The sequence below is a fragment of the Oryx dammah genome, unplaced genomic scaffold (genome assembly GCF_014754425.2).
Source record: "Oryx dammah isolate SB20612 unplaced genomic scaffold, SCBI_Odam_1.1 HiC_scaffold_8, whole genome shotgun sequence".
In the NCBI taxonomy this organism is placed as follows: domain Eukaryota; kingdom Metazoa; phylum Chordata; class Mammalia; order Artiodactyla; family Bovidae; genus Oryx; species Oryx dammah.
The window spans coordinates 17,726,544-17,749,425 of NW_024070192.1; the positions used below are offsets into that span (position 1 = coordinate 17,726,544).

Here is a 22,882-nt window from a genome sequence, read left to right on the forward strand (position 1 = left end):
TGAAAGCCTGGAGTGAGCTGGTCCCGGGTGGGGAGAGACCTAAACTGTAGGTCTGGGAGGGTCAGGGAAAGGCTTCAGGGATGATCCCAGGGGCATGACCTCTCAGGCTGCTGCTCAGGGCCCAGGTTCCCCGGAAAGGGGCTTGGAGGCACCAGCTGTGGCTGGGGGACATGGATGACAAGGTCCACAGGAAGAAAACAGGGGTCGGGGTGGGGAGGAGTTCAGACATGGTTCCGCAGACCCTTCCTGGGAAATTTTCTGGGTTCAGTGGGACCTGACGGCTTGCAGTGTTAAGCACCCCAGAGGGGACTTCCTTGGCGGTACAGTGGTTAGGACCCTGCATTTCCAATGCAGGGGTTCGGGTTCGATCCCTAGTCTGGGAACTAAGATCCCGCATGCTGTGTGTCAAGAAAATAATAATTAAAACACTCCAGGTGGCTCAAAAGAACCACCTGGCTCCTGCCCCACAAAGGGCAGGGTGACATCTGGACAGTGGGAGGGGTGGTGCCCATGCCCTCTGTCAGAGGAGTCACAATGACCTGGACTGAGGGGGCGGCTCTGCCAAGGTCCCGGGTGCTGGCCTAGAGCCTGGCTGCTCCTCTTACACAAAATAAACCCGAGTCAGTACCGGCTCCTTGCTGGCGGGTGGGAGAGGTTAGGGGACGAAGAGCCAAGCTGGCCCTCAAAGGGTAGTCCTGCCCAAGGAAAGTATTCAGAAGCGTCTCTGGTCATGAGGGCCCTCTTGCAGGGCGAGAGGGCTCTGCCCAGACTGGGGACTCAGGTTCCACTGCCACCTGCTGTCCAGAGGAATACCAAGAGGGCAGAAGGGTGTGTTCAGCTGCTTCCTTTATTAGAAACAAGTGAGATGGACCAAGCAGAACAACAATGCATTTGGTATTTCTGCCCCCACCCCGGAAATGGATGCCCCTCCCACAGCCCGGAGCAAAGCCAAAACCCAAAGGTGAAGCCTTCCCTTTCCCGTCCCTGGATGCGGGCGCCCGGTTGGAAGTCAATCAGTATTTTTGAACTGAACTGATCTGAATGAAATCTTCCCCCACAGCCTCTCTAGGGACAGTCTGTTTGCAGGTCTGCCTTCCTCTGACAGTAGTAATCCGAAGCCCTGGGTCTCCTCTGGTTCCAGGGCACACGGCCAGGCCTGAAGAAGGGAGCCCAGGGTGGAAAGGACCTGGCCAGAGATACGCCCCGCCCCATCCCCTGGCCCAACAGCCACCCTCTCCCGGGCTGCAGCTGTGACGCTACCCAGGCCTTTGGGCCATCCCTTCAGTTGGTTAAATGCTGGTCATCTTTGGGCAAAGAATTCAAGAGCACTGGGACACCCACCCTGGGCTTCAAGTGAGCCAGCAAGTGGGTGACAGCAGCTAGAATGGAGTTGCAGGCAAGGCCTGAAATTTTCCATAAACCTAGGTGTTGCAGTGGCTTGATGTAGGCCGGCCTTCAAACAAGACAGCAGCATCTTCAGAAGTAGGCGTGCATGGGGGACACAAGCCCTGTGCAGACCTCAGTCCAGAGCCGAGACCTCCTTTCTCCCCAGCTCTCTCCATACAGAGACAGGAGGCCGTGGGAGCGTGCTGAGGGGTCATTCCAAAGACTGGAGGTAAACATCAGGAACATGGAGTCTGAAAGCCCAGCACTGGAGGCAGAGGGCGAGGCCACACCAGGAGGCCCACTGTGAGCGGTGGCCTGAGGCAAGTCCCAGCTGATGAGCTTGGAGGCCCTGGGGTCTTCCCTTTGTTTGGTTTAGTCCACCATCCTGCAAGGCCCCAAACACCAAGCAATGGTTCTCTCTGACCAGAAGTCCTGGAACGGGTCGAGTGAAGGACCCAGGGAGTGCCTGGGCAAAAAGAAGAAAGAGCAGCCACCGAGCCCACTGCTGCAGACCTGTGGGTGGTGCTGAAGGTGGGCAGGGTCCCTACAGAGGGCAACAGCAGAGTCCAAGGAGCGATTGCAGGGAGACACTGGGACCTCCCCAGGCGATTGGTTTCTTCCAGAGCAGGCACGGGCCCACAGTTTCAATCCCATGACTTCAGTCACCAAGGCAAAGCTCACTCCTGGGGCCGTCAGGCACCCCAAAGTTCAGAGGCAGCTCAGGCTGGGACCTGGCCCAGAGCTGAGCAAGCCTGTGACGGGGAACCTGTCCAAGTTCCAGTCCTGCCTGAGGTGGGAGAGTCGGGAACTTTGTTCTCTGACATCTTTAGAAGCACGCACACGGTGGGCTGCTCTGGGCCGTGGGATGCCATGTGTCTGATGTTTACGAGGCTGTGTGGGCAAGCCCCTGCCTCTCCGACTCCCGCCGTCTGTGGAATGCAGTGCACATCTTGCTGAGAACAGCAGCTTCTTTGGTCTGGGTATCTTGGAGTCAAGGAGTCAAAGGTCAGCTACAATGGGGGGCCTACAGTTTGCAGCACAGGGACGATGGGGAGAAAGGAGGCCCCCTAGAGGCCTCTGATGAAAGTGTGATCAGTGGAGCTGGGGGCTCCGCCTGCAGAAAGCCTGGCCAGCAGCCCTGCTTGGGCAGGGGCAGCACGGCCCCATCCCAACTAAGCACGCGATCCCCTCCCGCCCTGAGGACTCTGCAGAGTCTCTGTCAAACCGCACCAGAGCCCACAGCCTGCAATACAGCCCTCCTTGCCTGTGGAACACGGCTTCAGTTCCCACAGCTGGGCTGAGCTTGGCCTGCCGGCTGAGACTTCCTTCCCTCTACAAAGTAGAGGTAAAAGCAGCCAGGAAACCCCCCACCCCACACGTCACACCATCCACCCACTGACCTCCTCCTAGAGCAAAAGTTACATACAAGTCTGGATATGAGTTGCTGCTGCTGACAATTCATAGCCCAACCCTCCCCAAACCACTTGGCTGAGCGCAACTGAGGAATGCCTGCGTGACAGTCACATGACTGGAACCGCCATTATTCCGAGGGCCATGGGCAGCATCAGTCACCAGCACCACCGCCACCGCAAAAATCCACAACACATCATCAGTGGAAATCAGACTCCAACAATGGCAACAGCAAATCACGTCTGTTGCCAAATGCAGACTGGTATCTCACCACCACTCCCGGCCGTGACCTGCAGGCTGCGTGTCTTGGAAAGGAGCAGAGACGGCTAATGGGCTGGAAGGCACCGGCCCAGGGCTGGAGGCCGAGGGCTGGGTATCAGCCCCACGCCATCCTTGCCCAACCAAGCCTAGGGGCATCAGGGTCCTGGTTCTTTGCTCTAAGAGGAGCGAGGCAGGGCCTGCACGGACACAGTCCCCACAAGGTCCCAGACGCTATACAAGGAGGTCAAAGGTCCCCTTCATACTGCCAGTCACCCCAGGCAGTGGAAAAATAATCTCACAGGACTTGTCCCTGTCACGTAACATTGGCAACAGTTGGCTAGAGAGCCTGGATGTAAAAGTCAGTTGTTGGCAGGATGACTTCCTACAGGGAGCAGGCTAAGAGGACTACAAGAGGGAATTGGATTCATTAAACACACTTTCACAGGTCATCCCTGCCGCGCAGGTTCAGGACGCAAAAAAGGTGCGGCCCCTGCAGGAGCGCTTCGGAGTCAGGTCTGCCCCAGCCAGGCCTCCACCTGCTCTTCCCAGAGAGCGCTGAGCCCTCCCCAAAGTCCTGCACAGCCCCTCCACCTGACGCTGCCATCGCCAAGCCAATCAACCCAGCTGATTCAGAAGGGGAATTGGGTAAGCCTCCCACATCCTCTTCCTCCTGCTCCCCTGAGAAAAGTCCATGCCTGCTTGCAGAAGGAAACAATTCAATTGTACCGATATGTGTCTCGGGCACTGGCCTTAGAGTCGAATTTTGAGGAATGATCTGGATTCAGTTTTTCATTAGAGACCAAACATCCTTGTACATTTGGAACATGAAAGATATTTAAAATATTTATATATATATATATATATAATATATATATATACTTTTATTATTCACCCGTCAACTCCATAATATGCCAATCACGAGCTAGTTTTCAGCAGTTACATTCCCTTGATCGTGGCTGCATAACGATGCGATTAATTGGAAAACAGGGAGACCAGAGACACGGCCAGAGCTGGCATCTCGCAGCCTATGCCATTGCAATACAATCATCAAGTTCAGCGGCGGTCTGTAAAGCCGGTTCAGTTCTGCTCTCCTTGCCAGGGATTCTCACGTTTGTGAAAATTGGACCAACAAGTGGTGGGGCTCCATTTCCTGGTAATTCTCAGTGGCTTTATCCAGAATCTCACTGGCAACTGGTTACTGTAACACCAGCCCAACCTAGGAGAGCCAAGAGGGGAGAGGCAGAGTTGAGGGAACAGCTGTCCGGACTCCCCCATTCCCCGTCCAGCCCTGAAGGGCCAATGACAGTCTGCAGGGCACTAGTGTGCTGAGTGAGCAGTCTCCGGCGAGCCCTGGGCTCTCACTCAGCCTCTACCTGGTGCTTCAGACATCAGAGCCTTTATCTGCGGCACCCTGAGGAATACTGGGCACCAGGCTGCACTCCAGTTCATCCGTCAGGTACCCTGTAAGTGCCAGCTTCCTCTGGCCCTGAGCTGCCCTCTGGAGCTGGTGGAGGAAGGGCCATGCTGGGATGAGGGCAGCAGCCCCTCGGGTCAGACTCTCTCTTCCTGGAAGACCACGGGCATGTGACTGGCCAGTGTCCTGGGAGTCCCAAAGCCCTGTCCCACTGGACGAGGCCGCTCACCTGGTGGGAGGAGGATGACAGCCTTCCCACTTCCGTGTGGCTCAGGGGCCTGTGCCCTCTGCCCGCCTCATACCTGCTGCTCAAAGGGGAACACTGCCCCTGCTCGTGTGGCCACCAGAGGGAGGGGACTCTTCCAGGGCCCAGACTGATGCTGGATCCCAGACCTGAGGCCTGCTTCTATTACAGATGTCCACATCTGACCCAGGCCTGACCCAGGCCAGCCCCGCCGTGGGCCCAGCTGCCAGGCAGCGCGGTGGGGGCCAGTGCCCAGAACGTACATACCTTCTCTGCCCCCATGCTGGGGCACTTCCAATTGTACAGGTAATACTGTAGGTTGCCATCCCCAATGCCAAACTTGAGCTTCTCCAGGAAGGTTTTGTTCTCCATGAGATCCAGTGCATTGAACACATCAAACCCTTTCTGCGGGGCAGCAGGGAGAAACAAGGACAGGTGAGGATGGGTGGACGGCGCCTCACCTTCCGCCCTCTCTCTTATGTCGTATCAGAACCGCCCCGCGGGCAGGCGGCCAGGACAGCGATCCACCTTCAGAGGCCCCTCTGCTTCTGTGGCATCCAGACTCCTAGCGTCAGCGCCCTGCCCTCTGGTGGCAGTTCTCATGACGCGCTGAGTGCCACCTCACCTGGCCTCTCCGCAGCGGCCCCCAGGACGCATCTGCACACCCAGCGTCCAGACCACCGCTCCCACTGCTCCTTGCTAAGCTTCCCTGAAACAAGCATTTAACTCCCACAGTCCTCTCTGGAGAGCAAGCCCTGAACCTTTTCCTGGGAGAAGGTGACTCCCACGAGCCTCACTGCTTCTCCACTCCAACGCCCCAAGTCCCAGGCCTTGGCACACCGAGGGACTTTATGACATGTGACATGTTTCTCTCAGGCTGTGACAGACTCGATCAGAGACTGGATGGTGGCTGGCGGCCGGTGCACAGTGGGCCAGGCCGAGCGCAGGTAGACCCCACAGGGCAGGGTGACCTCTCATGTGAAAGAGAAACCTGGGCCATGCCCTCCAGTCAGCGGCTCTGATGACTCACCACAACAGACACCACCCATCTCCCCATTCCCACATTGGGGAGGTCGTAAGGAGAACCCCTCACCTCCCCGTGCAGGCCTGGCTATTCAACCTCCTTGGCAGTGCCTCCTGTGAGAACAAAACTCGCTGAAATAAATCAGGAGTTCAATGCCTTCACCTGGTGTGGACGCTCCTTGCTCCCTCCTAGTTTTTGGGCTGCTGGCTGGGAACTGCTGGGCTGCTCCCAGAGTGAAGCAGGAGGGCAAGGAGGCCTTGAGGTCCCCCACCCAGGAGCAGCTACTGTGAGCCGTGCTCAGCACCGCCCCACCACCCCTTCCCTCTGGTCAGCTCCTCACCATTTTGGCGAGAACGAGGGCGTCGCTCATGAGGTCTAGGAGAGGGGTCTGAGTGTGAACATTGTAGAAAGAGTAAGCAGCCTTCAGACTCTTGTGGGTCGGGTGGTTCATGATGGTGGACGGAAGTGTATAAAAGCTCAGGAAATCAGTCACCTCCCCGTTTGCATTCTGATGGGAAGACAATAAAGAAGGCAGGGTCACACCGGCACAGGGGCCGTTGCAGCCTGGGAACAGAATGTTCCCACTGCCCTCTGCCACCCTCGGGCAGCTCTGTCCCTCCAGATGAATGGGTGGAAACTGAAACAGGATACGCAGGGAGGAGAAAACACATCAAGAGGGAACCTGAGGACAGCGCTGGGAGGAAAACCCAGGCTGGACCGGGGCTTGACTCTGCCGCACTCCTTCCCCGCCTGCAGCACCAGGGCCTTCTCACAGCTCATGGCCCCGCAAACATCCGGCCAGCTCCAGACCCAGCAGAGCTCACCTGACCAAGCGGGGATCAGCGCTCTCTGCTCAGGGTCAGCAGTGGGGAGGGAGAGATGAAGGGCTCACACCAGGTCCAGAAGAGCTCTTTTTAGCAAATGCAAGCTACAACTTCCTGCCTTTAGTGGGGCCCAAGCACAGGTGGTCCAGGAAGGCTAGGGTGCCAACTCTCCGGTCAACTGCTCTTCGGTTACCGAGCCCGGGGATACCCGGCGATACCCGGCACTGCAGGAGAACGCCTCCCTGTCCACGGGATCAAGGCCCAGAACACGCGTCCCCGCTCACCTCCACCACAAAAGTGTCAATGATATTCTCCTGGGGGTAGAACCAGTGCTCCACCTCCTCCTGGCTCATGACAGGCGTGAGGTGGAACTGCTTCAGGTACCGGCTGAGGAGCTGGTGCACTACTGGAATGTCCTTTTTCTCCATTGGTCGCAGCCCAGCTGTCTTGGGAGTCTGGAAGAAAGAAACCAGAGGGCATGAGTATGTGCTGACCGTGAGCGCCCTGGCTCCCTCTCAAGTCCTCCACGAACCGAAAAGCTCATGCTGTCTCCCTTCCTACTGTGACCCTGAGTCTAGCCCCCCGGGCCCTCAAGAGAGCCTCCTCGCTCATCTTAGGCAGCTCCCTCTCACCCCCGTCCACATCCACAAGCAAAAATCCCGCCCTCACAGTAAATCTGGCCCTTTCCCTGCTGGTTAAGGCTGCCATCCTTGGCTAAGGCTGTTGCGTCGATCTCTTATCCACATGGCCCAGGCTGGCTTCCTAAGAAAACACAGCCCATCACAGCCCCGCCTGTTCCAGACGCCCCAGCACAGGGCCCAACACCAGGAACCCTCAGAACCAGTGGCTGTTGTAGCTGTGATCGTCTGTCTCTCTGGCCCAGGAGCACTCAACAGGAGCAATTTTGCCTCCCAGGGGACATCTGACCATATTTGGATATGTTTTTGGGTTGTCACATTAGGGGGAGGGTGGCTACTGGCATGGAGAAACCAGGGATGCTGGTAAATATTCTGCAACATACAGGATGGTCTCCTTGACCAACAGTTACCCAACCCAAAGTGTCAGCGGTGCCGTGATGGAGAAGCCCTGGCCAACGCATGGATGTGCTCAAGTGGGTCCAGCCCAGAGCTGCTCCTGGGCCTCCCAAAGGCTTTCTTAGCTCTCCACCTTCAAACCTCACAACCCTCTCCCACTCAACTGCAGCTCCTCTCTTTCTGCACTGCTCCACCTCCTACCGACTTAGAGCACTTCACAGACAGGCACCCAGCCACAGGCACCGTGGAACCCCGGGGCCCAGCAGAGTCTCCACTAGATGCCCACTTAGGGATGTCCAGTAGGACACCGTTGTACCAGTAGCACCCCCGGCAGGACAACGATGCCAGTTAAATTCAGAAAAAAAGCATTAAATTCCCAGGACTTAATCTCCTGCCAGAATCCCACTCCACAGCTGCTTCTCCTTAGAAAATGCTTAAGTGGAAAAGAAGCCATGTGATGCTCGGGAATACTGTGGCTGAGGGAACATCCCCAAGGGCTTAACACACAAAGGTGAAAAAAATGAAAGTGTTAAGTCACTCAATAGTGTCCGACTCTTTGCGACCCCGTGTACTATAGCCCACCAGCCCCTTCTGCCCGTTCTCCAGGCAAGAATACTGGAGTGGGTAGCCACTCCTTTCTCCAGGGATCTTCCCGACCCAGGGACTGAAACTGGGTCTCCTGCATTGCAGGCAGATTCTTTACCGTCTGAGGTGAGGTCAGGCAAATCTGAAAATGGGGTGGAGTAGGTTTATATGGGGCTTCCCTGGTGGCTCAGTGGTAAAGAATCTGCTTGCCAACGCAGGAGACAGGGTTCAGTGCTGAGCCCTGGATAAGAAAATGGCAACCCACTCCAATATTCTTGCCTGGGAAATCTCATGGACAGGGGAACCTGGCATGCTACAATCCATGGAGTCAGAAAAGAGTAAGGACACAACTTCATGACTAAATAACAACAGGTTTATATACCTCAGTCACTGCCTGACACAACTGCTTCCCGGTGTAAGACCTGCTTTATTTTTAAGTTTATACTGGAGTACAGTTGAGTAACAAAGTTGTATTCGTTTCAGGTGAACAGGAATTGCTTTTAAAACTGCAGCTCCAGAAACTCCAGCTGCCAAAATTCCTTGCTAACCTGATGTCGCTAGGGAACACGCACTGACCTTATTTCTATGCGGCACCTCCCACAGTGACACCTCAAATCCTGGACTGAAAAAGCAGCCCCACTGGGGTTCTCCCCACAGGCAAGGAGACCCAGAGACATTATCCTGGCTGCAACACCACTTAAAAGAACGCTCTCTTAAAAAAAAAAAAAAATGCTCTCTGTCTGCCTAGCAGGCGGGACCAGTCTAGCATGAGAACAGAAAGGAGGGGACACTCATCGAGGCTCCCTAGTCTGGTCTCCTGGGCAGTGCCTGACTGTGCTGCAGCAGGCCCTCCAAACTGGACACTGATGACCCTGGTCCAGGGGTGGGTTAGCCCTCGGGTCAGCCGGCACCCAGTGACTGTGCTGACCCTGCCTAGAAGGGCTCTGAGGGAAGAGAAAGGACTGTAAGACCCAGGAGCATCCATCTCACTGGCAAACCAAGGCCCAGAGTTGAAAACCAGCTCACTGAAGCTGCCCAGTCCTTCAGCAGCAAAATCTGAGCAGGAGGACTGAGCCTGGAAATCTCAACTCCCCTCGCAGGCTCAGTCACCCACCCTCCACCCGACTCGGCAGAAGTAGCAACAGACACTCTATGGCTCGTTTACACTGGTCCTGGGATGGGCTGCAGTATAGTGAGCAGATTCTTCTCTCCACTGTGCTGCCCTTAGGCTGAGATAGGTGTTCTCTGAGTCTGCCAACAGATGGCAGAGAAGCGAGTCCAGCTGCAGGCTCAGGAAAACAGAAAGTTCAACTAAAATAAAACCCACGCTACAGATAAGAGAAGGACAGAAAGGCAAACGCTAGGAATCCGGAAACTATGGGCTGGGCTGCTTTTCTGGTAAGAGAGCCCCCTGCCCCTGGCCCAGGTTCTCCGGGCCTCCCTCCCTCCCGCTCCTGCCCAGGCCCCGGGGCCCCACTGGCCTCTGGCAGTCGGTACAGCTTCATGGTGCGCTGCATGGTCATGTTTCTGCTCAAGTGGGAGAACTTGACTTCAATCAGCTTCCGGGGATTTAGGGACCGATGCCAGTACCTGTGGGGACACAGACCTCCTGTCCTCAGAGGGCCGTGGCAAGTCGCACTAAGAGGACCTCTCCATATGGCCAGCAGGTGGCGTGAGAGAGCCGCCAGGCCCCACTTGAGCCGGCCGCCCAGGAGCTCCACCAACTCACAGTGAGTGCAGAGCGGCCACAGCTCTTCCCGTAATTTCTTTCTCAAGTTCACAAGCCCCTCCTCCGTACCAGCAATTGTCTTGGGACAAGCAGTCCTCACTCCGGGAATCAAGTCAGTGGAAAAGACCTGAGGTTCTCCAAATGTCCAGCCTCTGCCTCCCTCCTCTTTGGCGCCTAACTGATGTTTTCACCTTAGAAGCTCTTAAGGCAGAGCGTACTCAATTGTTCCAAAGAACTTTCGAAGGCAGAGGTTTTGCTTGGTTCACACAGAGATGAGACATGCTCTCTTTGGCCCACATAATATTCAGAACAAAACTGAGCTACTCATTTAAAACTATAGGACATTTACCATAAAGAACCAGATTTGGGCTCATCCTTTAAAACAAACCCCCAGCAGACTGACCCCCTTCCATTTCCACATGGCAGGAATCAGAGGGAGCTAAGAAAGCCTGACCCCTTTGGACAGGGCAGGCGCCGTGCAGGCCGTCATTCCTACAGACTCCTGTTCGCTCCCGTGTGCCCCACCCGGCTCCTGTGGGCACCACCACCCACCTTTTCAGACACCAGAGCAGCGGATGCTCTCGGCCATGCATTGAGCTGAGGGGCAGAGTGACTCATGGTGACACAAGCTCCCCACCTAGAGTGGGCACACCACCATTTCCAGAACCTTTCCAAGAGGTTTTTACCTGCAGGTGCCGACAGGCTTTGGTAACACCACCCCGGCAGTGTAAACAGCTTGGAAGATGCCCTCCAGGTGAACCCGTCGGGTTATCTCACGGATCAGGACTGGAGCCACTCTCTTGGAGCGCAGCTTCTTGTGGACACACAGGAAGTTAATCTCTACCATCTTCTTCTCTCTGCAGTCAACAGAAAACCCAGGGTCGAGGCTTTTAACAGGCGAGGCCATCCCTTCAAGCATGGGAGCCCCGTGTAGGGAGCGGGGGCCCCTAACACAGGCTCGTGTTCTGGCCCCACCTGTGCTCAGCAGCCAGAACGCCCTCCCATTGCCCTGCTCTGCTGCACCAGGCAAGGAACCCGCTCTCTCCTCAACATAGACTCTACTTCCAAAGGTTAAGTGGGACTCAAGCAAACTCCTTTATTTAAGGCACCACCAGCATCTTCCTGGAGAAGCCCCCAGAGCAGGCTGAGCGAGCCCCATCTTTAGCCATCAGGAACCCCACAGAAGTCTAGGGCTATCCTATGATTTCAGGGGTTCAGACTCCCCCAAGCCCAGAAGGCTGTGGTAGACAGATGGTTCTGACATTTCCAAAGAAATGAAGAGCAGAGCTGGAAGGCCCCACGACTGTGGATATGAGCCACCAGACCACTTCTGAGTGGCTCGAGCATGGTGACGTGTGACTGGCACAAGTGGCAACATGGAGCTGGTCAGGGAGCGGGTCGGCCCTCAGGGTGGACCCCTTCCAGCCCAGGTCACAGACAAGAGCTCCAGCAACAATTCAGAGCAAGATAGGCAGCTCCTATTATGAATTTCTATTCCTAGGAACCCAAGTTCCCTCCCTTCAGGGGAACTTCCCTCCTGCTCCCATGGAAGCTATGTTTTTCCCCCACTTTCCAAGACCAAGCAGGACGGTGGGGACATGGGGCGGGGGTGGCACTGGTGCTTACGTGTCGTAGATATGGATGTTTGCCGGGATGGCGCTGATGAACCCAACTAGTTTCCGACTCGAGACCACTCGAACCCCACAGTGCCACTGGGGGAGCCAGCCAGGCGGCCGGAGAGCCCTGGAAGAGAGACGGGAGCTGTGGGCACGGGGCTGCCTGCCAGCGGGCTGGGCAGACTGTCTGGCCCCACCACCAAGTCTGGCTCTAACCTCATGCTACCATCTCCCTGGGGAGGGAACAGCTCAATTCTCTGAAATCCACTTTCAGGCCAAATCCTCCTGGATACCAGTGGGACCAAGTCACAGCCCTCTCTTGCTGCTCAGTCCACTGGGCCTATTTTCCCACCCCAGGGCTGTCACACTGAACATTTCATACTGATCCAGTTTCTTTGTGCTCACTCACTCTGACAGCCTGAGCTGGAGCCCCAGCCTCCTTGGCTCCAAATCCAGCGGGTCCCGTGGTCAGGAGGCGGCTGTGGAGCCTCTGGAGCTCTGGGCTCCATCTCCTCCCCGCCTTCCACTCTGGCGGGCTTCCTTTCCCTCCCCCTTCAGACAGGTCCCCTCTGTGCCAGCCTCATGCCCTACCTCCCTGGATATTAAATGAGGCCGGAAAGGGGAGGGGGTGCTCAGCCAGGCAAGGCCATTTCTATACAACCAGGCATGCTCAGGAAAGACGGAAAATGACCCTCTATTCTTTTAAATCTTAGCAGGTCTCATCCCTCCTTCCCTTCTTACCTAAAGTCATTATATAACAGACGATTTTTTCTTCTGGGTACCAATTTCATCAAGGAATTTCTCACCCAGTCATTGTGCCTTAAATAAAGTTTCAATTCTGAGCTGCACTGGAGGCAAGTCTCAAAAACCACACACCGATTTGCCATTAAAAGGTTGGCACTTAGGAGGGATGAGCAATCTGGTGCCTTGTTTTACTGCTCTGTGGCCTCAGAACCGTAGGAAAGTCCTTACAACTCACCACAAAAGAAATTCTGGGGAATAATCAAATCGGAACATGTTGTCATCATCTTCCACATAGTTCTCATTCAGGAGAGTGTAGAGTTCTTTCAGCTGCAGAGAGAAGAGGGGCCACCTTAGAAGTATTCTGCCAGAGTGGGGGGACCAAGGCCAATACCCTGGGGCTCCAAGCTGTTGGGAACAAGGCAAACTACCAAAAACTCTATTTAATCTCACAAATCCTTTTCATCCGGGCAGGGCAGGGACTCCTGGAACAAGCAATCTAGTGCTTAAGAGGAAACTGAGTCACCAGGGGTAGAGGAGCAGACTTAAGCACAGGAAGTATGGCAGGCCAAGAATGTCATCCAAGTAACAGACCACTCCATCACTAAGATGAGGGACTGAATGAATGGACAAACAAGGAAAATGAAAGCACAAAGAAGAGGCATCCGCCTTGGGGAGCGAGCTGCAGGGGTTAACTCTCGGCGCCAGAGACGCTGTGTGCTATTCAGGCGCTGTGTGCTATTCAGGCGGAGTTGCAGGCAGATCCCAGATCAACAGATGGGAGGGATCTGCTAGCCCTGCTTGGCTCGGCTCTTCTTAGAAGAGTCCTTGAGGAAGGCCCGAGAAGAAGCCATCGTGGCTGGGCTCTCGGGGAACATGATGCCCTGTCCACGCTGGTGGTCAGCCCAGGCCTACTCACCACGCCACGGTCCCCCAGGTCCAAGGCGTCCCAGGTGAAGCCCTGGGGCAGCGTGTAGGGCTCCTGGCGGATGTTGGCTTTGTCAGGCTCCACGGGACCGTGCGTGTTCACAACTTCTCCTGCAAGTAGAGCACAGCCGTGAGTTTCACCGTTGGCTTTCTTGGGGAGGGAAGGGGCTCAGCTCAAAAACTGACCTCAGCAAATTCCTCCTGTCCCCAGGAGCCCTCCATCCGAAGAACACTCTCTTCTTGGCAACGGCAGACCGTCTCTCTGGCTACCCTTGCCCCCTAACTGAGGGCCAATTCGTGGCCCAGCTTCAGAACAATCCTGGGAGCCAAGGTGGTTGGTGTCTTGGACCTTCTTTTAAATCTCCCCTCGGTTACTAAATGAGAAACATGTATCTTGACTAACTTGGCTACCTGCCTCCCAGCTGGTGTAGAGTGTTGTCATGGCTCTGGCCCAGGCCCATAGACCTGGATGGATTTATAAGGCGTTGCAACAAGGCAGCTTTTGTGTCAACAGCAGTGACAATGTACCAGGCCCATTCCTGAGCTGGACAATGGCGTCCAGGCGCCGGGCTCTCTCTGGGTCCTGCCAGCCTGGGCCTTCACCGACAGGGGCCAGTTAACTGCAGATGCCAACTCGGGCCCACGGTGTTTGCAGCCCTGTGAACGTCTCTGGGCTGAATCACTGACTCTACACCACACTGCTGGGAAGTCACCCCCTGACATACTATCCCCCCAGGATAGACACCCCTCCCCTGTGTAGTACACAAGGGGTACCGGGGATGCTGAGAAGACAGAGCCCCAATTCCTAACCCCAGCCAAACCAAACCCATCTGACAGAACTCAGGCGCATCAGCCACATCATTTTGGCCCCTGGAATTATTTGGCCCTAGTACTTTCTACAGTTCAGAGCTTATTCATTCATGTTCACAACTCAGAAGAAGGCAATGTTTAGTACACTTTAAAAATGGAGTCTTCGGGACTTCCCAGGTGGTCTAGTGGTTAAGAGTTCACCAGCCAATGCGGGGAACATGCATCCCATCGCTGGTCCAGGAAGATTCCAGATGCCGTGGAGCACCTAAGCCTGTGCGCCACAACTACTGAGCCAGCACTCTAGAGCCCGCGCTCTGCAACAAGGGGAGCCGCTGCGATGAGAAGCCCGCGCACCACACCTAGAAAGTAGCCCTGGCTCCCTGCAACTAGAGAAAGACCCTGTGCAGCAACGAAGACTCAGCACAGCAATAACTAAATAAAATTTTGACGTATATACACCAGCATGTGTAAAGCAGCCAGCGAGCTAGCGGGAGGCCGCTGCACAGCACTGGGAGCCCTGCTTGGAGCTCCGTGATGGCCTAGAGGGGTGGATGGAGGCGGGGCGGGGGGGGAGGCTCAAGAGGGAGGAGACAGATACAGTGCTAATGGCTGGTTCGAGCTATTGCATGGCAGAAACCAACACAACATTGTTAAGAAATTATTCTCCAATTAAAAACAAGAACAAAAAAGAGAAAACAACAATAATTTATAAAAAATAAATAAGGAGCCTTTACAGAGGACCCACTGAGTCCATGGCTCTCAGCACAGGGCTCTGCACATTCCTGTCATTCAGCTCAAGCTTTTACTGATGGTCAGACTCCTGACCCAAACACACCACTCTAACGTGTAACAGGCAACTGTGGACCCTCCCAGAGGTGGATCCGTGGGGCAGGTGTAGTGCAAATGGCTGCATCTGGCCATGAGCCAAGGACAACACCATCAGGACTGACCATCTAACTCACCCAGCACATTTACTGAACACCGGCTGGACCTCATGCACCTGGACAGGGCTGGGAAAAGGTCCCTGGCTTCACAGGACATACCATCTTCTGGGGAAATAGTCAAACAAGTCATAACCAATGTGCTAAAGGTCAAAGACTGCAAACAACAGGCAACAATGGGGTCACAGAAAGGAAGAATCCGGTTGACTCCTATTTATAAGTTGCTCTCAAGTGAAGGTTTCCTTGGGAGAAAGGCTATATTTTTCTCCCCTAGTTTAGAAACTGGCCTTTTGATTAATTCATAAAGTAGTCCTTATGAATTAGTTGACTAGAAGTCAATCCACTTTCATTTCCTTGCCACGTATAATTTTTTGAGCCTAGAAAGCCAAAGGCCAGGCCCCTGGGAAACACCACAGGTCCCTACTCTAGTCTTGAGTAGGTGCTAATTAATTTTCCCTATCTTGTTTTGAGTTTATACCCCCTTTTATTTAAACTTCAGAACCCTTTTATCGTTTTTCCCCAAGATGATCTCACGGACAAGACACAGGTGATCCTCCCCACCAGATGACAACAGCCTCAAGGCCGAATCATTTCATTCAGGCTGGCTACCAGGTCCTGCCTGCACCAGGCACTGCCATCCGACCCTCACCATCTGTTCTCGGAATCCTAGACAGCACCAGCTCTGGGGCAGGAGCTGGTGAATGACATGGATGCAGGTCCTTGTCATCACGGGGCCCAGAGACAGCAAGCGGGCACTTGCCACTCAGCACAATGAAAGTCCGCAATAATGAAGTATGGGGGGATGAGGAGGAGATGGAGGAAAGACCTCTTAGAAGAAACATCTAAAGATGTGACCTCAGGGATGTTCCTGGCGGTCCAGTGGTTAAGATTCCGTGCTTCCACTGCAGTGGGCACAGGTTCGATCCCTGGTCAGGGAACTAAGATCCTGCATAAAAAGAAAAAAAAGATGTGACTTCAAGGATAATTAGAAATTAGGCAGGGGTAGACTGGGTGGGGCAGGGAGGGTGGGTACACTACAGGGAAGAACAGAGTCAAGACCTGGAGATGAAAGGAGGGGAAAGAAACTAGGAGAGGAGGCTGAAGAGAAGAGCGGGGGCCAATTGTGGAGGATCCTGCAAGCTGCGAGAGGCTGGACTTTATCCTGAGGGCTGTGGGACATTCTGAATGGGTCTTTAAGGGGGATGGGAGGGCGCAGTGACATCCTGAGGTCTGAACTGTACAAAGAGCATTCAATAAGTGCTTGTCAACTGAGTGAACTTGTATACAAAATATTCAACTGGTAAGTCTTGAGCTGTGTGTTGACAAACTGGTTCTCATAGGTTATCTCAAAGCTCTTTACCATCTGCAAGACAAAGCTGACCAAGCAGAGTGAGAGGAAACTGAGAAAGCAGAAGCCACTCAGAACAGACTCGCAGTCTGGGGTGTCGGCAATGTTGCGAGCGGCCCAGGGGTCCTGCCCACCACCTTCTACTGGCTCATGACCACCTCTGGCCAAGAAGGTGGGGGGCTGCTTCTCAGGGGGCAGAAATGCAGCCAATTGTCTCTGGGCCTCCATGAACTGGCTGTGGAGGACACTGGGAACTTTGAAAGACAACCCTGGTTCCTTTCTGCACACTCTACCCCTAAACTCTCTCTTTGCCTTCTAATACTCAAGATCCAAAAGCAAGCACTGCAGGGCAACTGTGAAGGACCTGGGAGAAAAGAATGCGAGATCTGGGAGACCTTAAGCCAAACAAGCAGGACAAGAGAAGGACAGAGTGAGGAAAGCTCTCTTTCAGGGCCCAGGGCAACCAAGTCCAAGTCCGCGTTCTCCCTTTCTTTGGTAGAGTTACTTTCTAAACTAATCTGTGGCCAGATTCCAACCCCCAATAAGGTCAGCCAAAGAAAAAGGATTCCTCATCCTTCCATTAGTGTGGGAAAAGGGGTGACTTTTAAAAGAATGACACAGTCTGAAAAAGGGGATGAGAAGTTGATTTGGGCACACAGGAGAACTGTTACACAGCTGAAAACACTGGCTGTTTAGAAGCCTTTCAATGGTGAACTTAGGATGATTGTATACTTGAAATTAGGAGGATGATTTTTACAGAATTCTGGGTCTCTTGAAAGTGTTAGTTGCTCAGTCGTGCCCGAGTCCTCTGCGACCCCATGGACTGGGGCCTGCCAAGCTTCTCTGTCCATGGAATTCTCCAGGCAAGAAGACAGGAGTGTGTAGCCATTCCCTTCTCCAGGGGATCTTTCCAACCCAGGGATCACACCCAGGTCTCCTACATTACAGCCAGATTCATCACTGTCTGAGCCATAAGGGAAGCCCCTAGGTCTCCTGAGTGGAAAACAATCTAATTCTAACTCTCCCCCAAGTCGGGCAGTGCGGCAAACACAGGATATTTGATATGCTTGAGATTCAAAATTACTAGCCCTCATTTATGTGGAAAAAATGAAAGCAAGAAGCTATAAATGACACCACCCAAAGGACACTCAGAAGCAGAACTAGGGTGACACCTCAGCCATGTGGACCACCTGATGCCTGTGAGGCAGTACTTTCTATCGGCTAACTCAGAGGAGGAATCCTTTATTTGGACTTGACTGACCTGAAAGGCAGACTGGCCAGATACTCACAGTGATCCCTCTTACAAAATGTCCCACACTCCACGCTGCCACAGGCACGGGGTGAGGAAACAAAACTGAGCCGGGACTTCCCCGGCAGTCCAGTGGCTAGGACTCACACTCCCCATGTGTAGGGGGCCAGCGTTAAGTCCCTGGTTGGGGAGCTGGATCCCATATCCCACCACGAAGGTCAGAGGTCATGCATGCCTCAGCTAAGACTCAATGCAGCCAAATAAATAAATAGTAAAAAAAAAACAGAAAAAAAAAAAAACTGAGCTTCATTCCCCCTTTCCGAGACCATCCAGGTCCTGGTGAGGAGTACTGTGGCTTTTTCATAAGTTTTCTGAGAATAAAACTGGAGCATCCTCTAATTTTCAGGTGGAGAAACTTTGGCAAACAACAAAGAGCAAATGAGCTAAAGCAAAAGACAAGCAAACTCCATTATCCTAACCTGCCTCTTGACCAAGTGCCATGTCTATGAAGAATGGAGTGAAGTCACCCATTTACAAATTCTTAATGAAAAATCAAATCAAACCAAAATTCCATCTGAACACAGCAAAGATGGAGGCTTCCCTGTTAGTCCAGTGGCTAAGACTCCGCACTCCCAGTGCAGGGGTCCCAGGTTTGATCCTTGGTTGGGAAATTAAGATCCCACATGAGGCAACTCAGGAGAGTTCAAATGCCCCAACTAAAGATCCCATGTGCCGCAACTAAGACCCAGTCCAGTCAAATAAACAGATAAATAATAAATATTTTTTTAAAAACAAAACCCAGTAGAGATGCATGTCAGCTCCCTCTGAATGTCTCTCTGTGTAAGCCACTCAGAGGTGGCGCATGTAGCTCTTGAATCTTCCTGGGGGAGTGGTCACTGGGACCCATTACTAGTAACGCCCGAGTAACAGCATTTACTGTTCAGTCGCTCAGTTGTGTCTGACTCTTTGTGACTCCATGGACTGTAGCATGGCAGGCGTCCCTGTCCTTCACTATCTCCCAGAGTTTGCTCAGATTCATGTCCATGTGACCCAAAGCCTTGCTGGAGGGCTTAGCCAGTGGCCTGGAACCTGGATGGCCTGGGCAGCCCAACAGACCTGGTGGTTGGGTCAGCGCAGGGTTCTAGTCAATAGACTTCAATAGAACAGTGCCTGCTGCCCGTTCACCACCCATAATGACCTGGGCACTGCTTTGCTCTCCACCCCATAGGGCACATCTCAGCCTGTTTCTGGACTGTGACTAAGCTGCCCACGAACCATGTGCTCCAGAGCAGAGCTTCTCAAACTTTCAAAATGGATGCAAACCCCCTGCAGGTTCTGATTCTGCAGGCCTAGGGCTTGAGCGTCTGCGTGTCTACCAGCTGTTCAGCAATGCCTGCCCACCCTGCTGTTTGAGACGCACGCTCTGGAATAGAAGACTCTCTCTGGGCACAGATGCTCCCTCCCCTCACCAGCCTTCTGCTGTGCCTTCGGCCCTCCTCCACACCACACAGTCAGCTCTCACCGTGTCTTAACATGGACAGCCTGAAGGTCACCTACGTTTGTGGTTCACACATACTTTTTTTTTTAACATACCTACTTTCCCAGTCACACAGATAATAGAAATTGGGCTACCGATGGGTCCAGAATCAAGACGCAACCACTACAGAAAACTTCCTGGCAATAACACCCTCTGCAGTCACCATGGAGGCGAGCTGTGGCTGGGTGTCAGCAGGCATCTCTTGCTACGACCAGTCCCTTCTGGAATGCACTTATTTTCTGCCCGTCCCACCCTTCTGAGAGGTCATCATAGCTTCTTGAAGAAGTGCCAACCAAACATGTATATGGTAGTCCAGGTGTTAAACCATAACCGTTAATCAAAATGTCAAGTCATTTTGCATTCAGTCAGCACAGCACACTGTCTGAAAGCCAAGGGGAAGAGGTGGGGGACTGGCCCATTCCGGATTAAACACTTGCCCAGATATACAAGACAGTCTCCCTATAAAATTTGTGTGAAACAATACATACATGGGCACACGTCCCCACTCATCATGTGCCAAGGCACTGTCTTTCTTTGCAGATTTATACTGGATGATGATGGACTAAAAGGACCATTGTTTATTCTCCATATGGGCTACTGTGAAATGATAAAGTCCCTGAACAACAGTCTTTTCTGAACCGCTTTATAAAGACTACCCTTTAAAAATGGCCACCAAGGAACAACAGGACTCTCTTGTCTTTCCCCACAAATCCCGTGTGGAACCCTTGGCACAGCTCGGGCGCTCCCATGCCCTCACCTCGGGAAGAAGGCACATACATACCCAGTTTGGGGACGGGCTGCGTGTCCCAGAACTGGTAGCTTCGCTTGCTAGCCTCCTCCATTGTTTTTGCAGGTCCCTGACCCACTGAAAAAAGTTCAATAGCCTTCTGTATTTCCTGGATCCTCTCTGCTGGCAAAGAGTTCATCTGAACAAGACAAAGTTGGGGAGAGAAAAGGCTCATTATGTTAATAAGCATTTTTTATTCAGTCAAGTTCAGGAGTTAAGGGAGTACAACTCAAAGAAGGGCTGTGGCTTCTCAGAGGTCAACTACTGCAGGACAACTGGAGAGAGTGACTGATGATGAGCCGTGTGGTGGGTGGGTGCTTTCCACAGGGCTTCTCCACTTAGTCCTATGATGTTTGATGGCAAAACCTGGCTTAGTGTAAAATGTCAAACAATGCAGCAATGTGAATATACACAGGTGAAAAACCCAACAGTCCTGTCCCTCAAATATAACCCTTGTCATCAACAGTCTGAGATTTGGGAGGTAGGCTGGAAAAAGGCAAATATAATCTCAGACTTTTCTGCATACAAGTTCCAAACACACAAACGATTTTCAAAAACTCAAATTGAATGGCAGAGTATTATTTTACTGACTGTTCTTCTTTAAATATTGTATCTTACAGGCCATTCCAGGGGGTCACGTGGACCTACCCATTCAACAACTGATTCCCCTATGAGCACAGACCACAAGGGATCTGGCCAACCTCCTACCACTGGGCATTTGGTGATCTTGGTCTTCAGTTTTACAGACAGTGCTGTAATGAACTTTCTTCTGCATCTATTTTTTGCTCACTGAATAGGTCCTTCTGCAGGATAGTTTACGAAAGGAAGATTGCTGGTTCAAAGGGGATGCACATTTGAGATTACATGTGTTATTAACTTACTCTTTAAGAAGAGAGTAGCAATTAAGAAAACCATGAACAGTGTACAAGAGTATGTTTCTCAAGACTCTCATCATTAGATTTACCAAATCTTAAACTCTGCCAATCTGGAGGCGGGGGGAAATAGTTGCTTTAATTTTCATTTTAAGTTGAACCATCTTTTCATATAAAAACCTTTTTCTTTTGAATGGCCTGCTTATTTCATTATTTTAAACTGACTGACTTATGTAGTGCAAATAACTGCCCACTTTGTTATCTTTTGACTTTTTCAGAGAAGTTTCATAGTTGTCACTTTTTCTTTTATGGCTTCCGGGTCTTATGTCCAGTTTCAGATTCTACAAATACCTTTAGGTTCCTCTAATACTTTACTACTTCTTTTTTTTCATTTAAATTGTAAAGGAAAGGGAGACTACAAACCAATATATTTATATTGCTCATTTCTGGGAGGCAGAACTCTTTAAGTGATTTTCATTTTGTTCCTGTTGCTAGGTTTTTTCCTACACTCCTTATCATGTATGGCATCATTATAAAAACAGAAGGGCTAGTGTTTTGCTGCGATTTTCTAATTTCGAAGTGAACCATTTTGATAAAGGTTTGAGTTCAACCTCCCACTGGAGTCATCTAAACACCCACCCCCAGAGAAAGAAACAAACAAGAATCCCTGAAGCGGAAGTAGGGCTTGGGCTTGCATTCCTGACTCAAAGACCTGGGTAAACCACTTCCTCACATCTTTAAAATGGGAAGACTCCCACCTACCTTGTAGAGAAGTTGAAGGCACCTCGTTAATTTAAACGATGTCCCTGGCAAGCACCTAGCTAGCCAACATGGCAGTCAACAGTGGTGACTTTATTTTTTCATAGTGGGTTTGGTATTGAAAATATTAAAAAAAAAACTGCTTGAAGCTGTATCTCAATGAGGTAGAAGATTTGAGGTAGAGTATAACTTTTGAGATATAAAGCAAAGGGTGGGTATACTGATGAGACTAGATTTTTTGTGAGGCTTGTAAACTGAGGTAATACTAAAAGAGGAATTATGGATCTGTCTTGAGTTTCCTCCAGGGCCTGCTTTGAAGAAGACAGCACTTATCTGAAATAAAAGGTTTTTTTTTTGTTTGTTTTTTTTTTTTTAAGAAATGTTAATCTTTCTTTCTTTCTTTAACGTCTTAAGACCAGACTGTGTGTGGCATATGGCATCTTAGTTCCTGACCAGGGATCAAACCCATGCCTCCTGCATTAGGAGCTCAGAGTCTTAACCACTGGACCGCCAGGGAAAACCTAAAAGGTTTTCTTTTCTTAATGTTGTTTTATTTACAAAACAAAACAATCCTTACCCACACTTCTGTGTTTCGTGTCCGCGTGTCAGCCTTAGACGTAAGCTTTAGGCCAGTGGTTCTCACCTATGGAACTCAGAAATGGGCTCTGTGGGGGTCTCAGTTCTCAATACCGTGACTATGGCATCAAGAGAATGCTTGAGAAACATAAAGGTCTGCCTTAAAAGGAACAGACCTTCATTCTCATAGTGGTGGGGACCGAAGAAAGCAAAGGCCAAGAACCACTGCTCCAGGCCACGGCGGGGCTGTCATAAGGGAATTCTTCCCCAGTGCCCAGCGCAGCACCACAGGCAGTCATGCACCTGTAAACTCTGAGGGGCACTGTGCTCAGGGGCCGATGTCTAACCTGCTATGCCTTTTAAGGTAGAACAGCAGTTTCATCACCTAGGTCTAGGGCAGCAGGGGGAGCCTACCCCTCCATCCTGAAGTAATACCAGTGGAGACTGGCAATCTATTACATTGCTCCCATGCATTTATCCCAACGCGCTCTCTTCTGAATAAGCAACTCTCAGGCCCAAGAAAACAGAGCCTCCTTGTTACCTTCACGGGCTGATCCTGGGCTGAGTCTGTCTCGCTGCCTTTCTCTTTCCTCTTTTTTTGTTTCTTTTTCTTCTTTTTGGCTCCAGTGTCATTGGCTGGACTCAGACCACTGTAAGACAAAGTAAATACTGATGCAGGCTTTTAAAAAAATCATCTGTTTTGAGCTGCACTGACAAAGAGCTTTCTGTGGAACCAGACCTTTCTTAATCAAGCCTGTGGGCTTCAGAAGCAGACGAGAGAATCCAGGCCCCAGAAGGGACATTTGGA

The 22,882-nt window shown here is 52.1% G+C and overlaps 1 protein-coding gene across 1 annotated transcript in view; it reads right to left on the reverse strand.

Annotated features, from left to right (window-relative positions):
* Positions 1-3,887: 3,887 nt before the first annotated feature.
* NMT1 (N-myristoyltransferase 1) overlaps positions 3,888-22,882 on the reverse strand; it is a 31,186-nt gene continuing 12,191 nt past the window's right edge. The window contains exons 2-12 of the mRNA XM_040245109.1: positions 22,616-22,724; positions 19,862-20,006; positions 13,188-13,306; positions 12,507-12,598; positions 11,538-11,654; positions 10,598-10,768; positions 9,664-9,772; positions 6,848-7,018; positions 6,080-6,247; positions 4,983-5,120; positions 3,888-4,273 (exon numbers count right to left, since the gene is read on the reverse strand). Coding sequence (XP_040101043.1) covers positions 4,253-4,273; positions 4,983-5,120; positions 6,080-6,247; positions 6,848-7,018; positions 9,664-9,772; positions 10,598-10,768; positions 11,538-11,654; positions 12,507-12,598; positions 13,188-13,306; positions 19,862-20,006; positions 22,616-22,724 — 1,360 coding nt within the window. The 3' untranslated portion in view covers positions 3,888-4,252. The remainder of the gene's footprint in view (positions 4,274-4,982; positions 5,121-6,079; positions 6,248-6,847; positions 7,019-9,663; positions 9,773-10,597; positions 10,769-11,537; positions 11,655-12,506; positions 12,599-13,187; positions 13,307-19,861; positions 20,007-22,615; positions 22,725-22,882) is intronic.